This window comes from Pseudomyrmex gracilis, unplaced genomic scaffold (assembly GCF_002006095.1).
Source record: "Pseudomyrmex gracilis isolate BER0280 unplaced genomic scaffold, ASM200609v1 scaffold_2908, whole genome shotgun sequence".
NCBI lineage: Eukaryota > Metazoa > Arthropoda > Insecta > Hymenoptera > Formicidae > Pseudomyrmex > Pseudomyrmex gracilis.
The window spans coordinates 6,670-8,219 of NW_018023492.1; the positions used below are offsets into that span (position 1 = coordinate 6,670).

The 1,550-nt window shown below is 39.2% G+C and overlaps 1 protein-coding gene across 1 annotated transcript; it reads left to right on the forward strand.

Moving 5' to 3' along the window:
* The first annotated feature begins 270 nt into the window (after positions 1-270).
* Positions 271-699, forward strand: LOC109863019 (putative uncharacterized protein FLJ37770). Its single transcript, XM_020443194.1, has one exon. The coding sequence runs from the start codon at positions 271-273 to the stop codon at positions 697-699; it is 429 nt and encodes a 142-aa protein (XP_020298783.1).
* Positions 700-1,550: the final 851 nt, after the last annotated feature.

Sequence of the window (1,550 nt, forward strand, 5' to 3'; positions counted from 1 at the left end):
CTGAACATGTCTGTGCTTGTTCATACCTTCACTAACATAATCTCGATTCGCGCGTTTGTGCGGTACTCAGTCTCGCCATAATTATCGCCCGAGTAAGTTCTTGTTTTAACTTGCCGTCGAATGGAGCAAAGAGTTAACCTTAAGTTTCTTGTGAAACTCGGAAAAACCGCAACAGAAGCCCATGCTATGTTAAAGGAAGTGTACGGAAGTGAGTGTTTATCGCGTACACAAGTTTTTGAATGGTGTAAAAGGTTTAAAGAAGGTCGTGAAATGACTGAAGACGATCCACGCTCTGGACGGCCTTTAACATCAAAAACAGAAAACAACATCGAGAAAATTGGTAAATTGATCCGTGAAAATCGTCGTCTGAGTATCCGGGCTCTTGCTGAAGTCTCAGGAATTAATAGAGAAAGTATCCGTCAGATTTTGCATGAATCATTGAACATGAGAAAAGTTTGCGCGAAAATGGTGCCAAGACTTCTCACTGCAGAACAAAAGGAATTGAGAATAAACATTTGTGTTGACCTTTTGAACAACATTAGCGCTGATCCAGGTTTGTTAGACAGAGTGATTACTTGCGACGAATCGTGGTTTTTTACCTATGACCCAGAAACAAAGCGTCAATCGATGCATTGGAAGAGTCCGAGTTCACCGCGTCAAAAAAAGCCAAAATGTCAAAATCAAAATTTAAGACCATGATGGTTGTTTTTTTTTATATTCGAGGAGTTGTTTACATTCACTGGGTCCCTGAAGGTCAGACTGTTAATCAACATTATTACATTGAGATCCTGTCTATCTTTCGTGAAAGAGTGAGAAGGCGAAGGCCCGAACTGTGGAAGAACAATTCTTGGATGCTCCACCAAGACAATGCACCATCACATTCCGCATTGTCTGTGAAGGCGTTTTTCGCGAAACACAAAATCACAGTGTTGGACCACCCACCCTACTCGCCCGACCTGGCCCCCTGTGACTACTTTTTATTTCCAAAAGTAAAATCAGAGCTAGAGGGGACAAGATTTCAGAGTGTAGAGACAGTAAAAGCGAAAGCGACGGAGGTACTCAACAGCCTAACGGAAGCGGACTTCCAGCACTGCTTCCAACAATGGAAAATACGTATGGAGCGGTGTAGGGATCGCCAAGGAGAATATATAGAAGGAGAAAATTTGTATAATGTAAATAATAATAAATAAAATGTTTTTTAGCACCAGTCCGGTTATTTAATTGCCACACCTCGTATAAATGAAGCATAACAACGTTTCGACTTTCGGTTTAGGTCTTTATCAAATTCTACAAATATAATATATTAAGCAACATATTAAGATTTTTTTACAAACGTAAATACGCAATATAAGATTGATATGTTAACTTACAGATATGTACTGTTTAACAAAACTTCGTACAAACAAGATGAATAATGATAATTAAGATGTTAACAACAAGTCGTATCGCAACAAGAGCTGTGCATGACTGATTGAAAATTTGAAAAGACATCAAATTGAACAGTGAAATCACAGGTTGAGACATGCGCATAGGTGAACTTAAGCTGTATT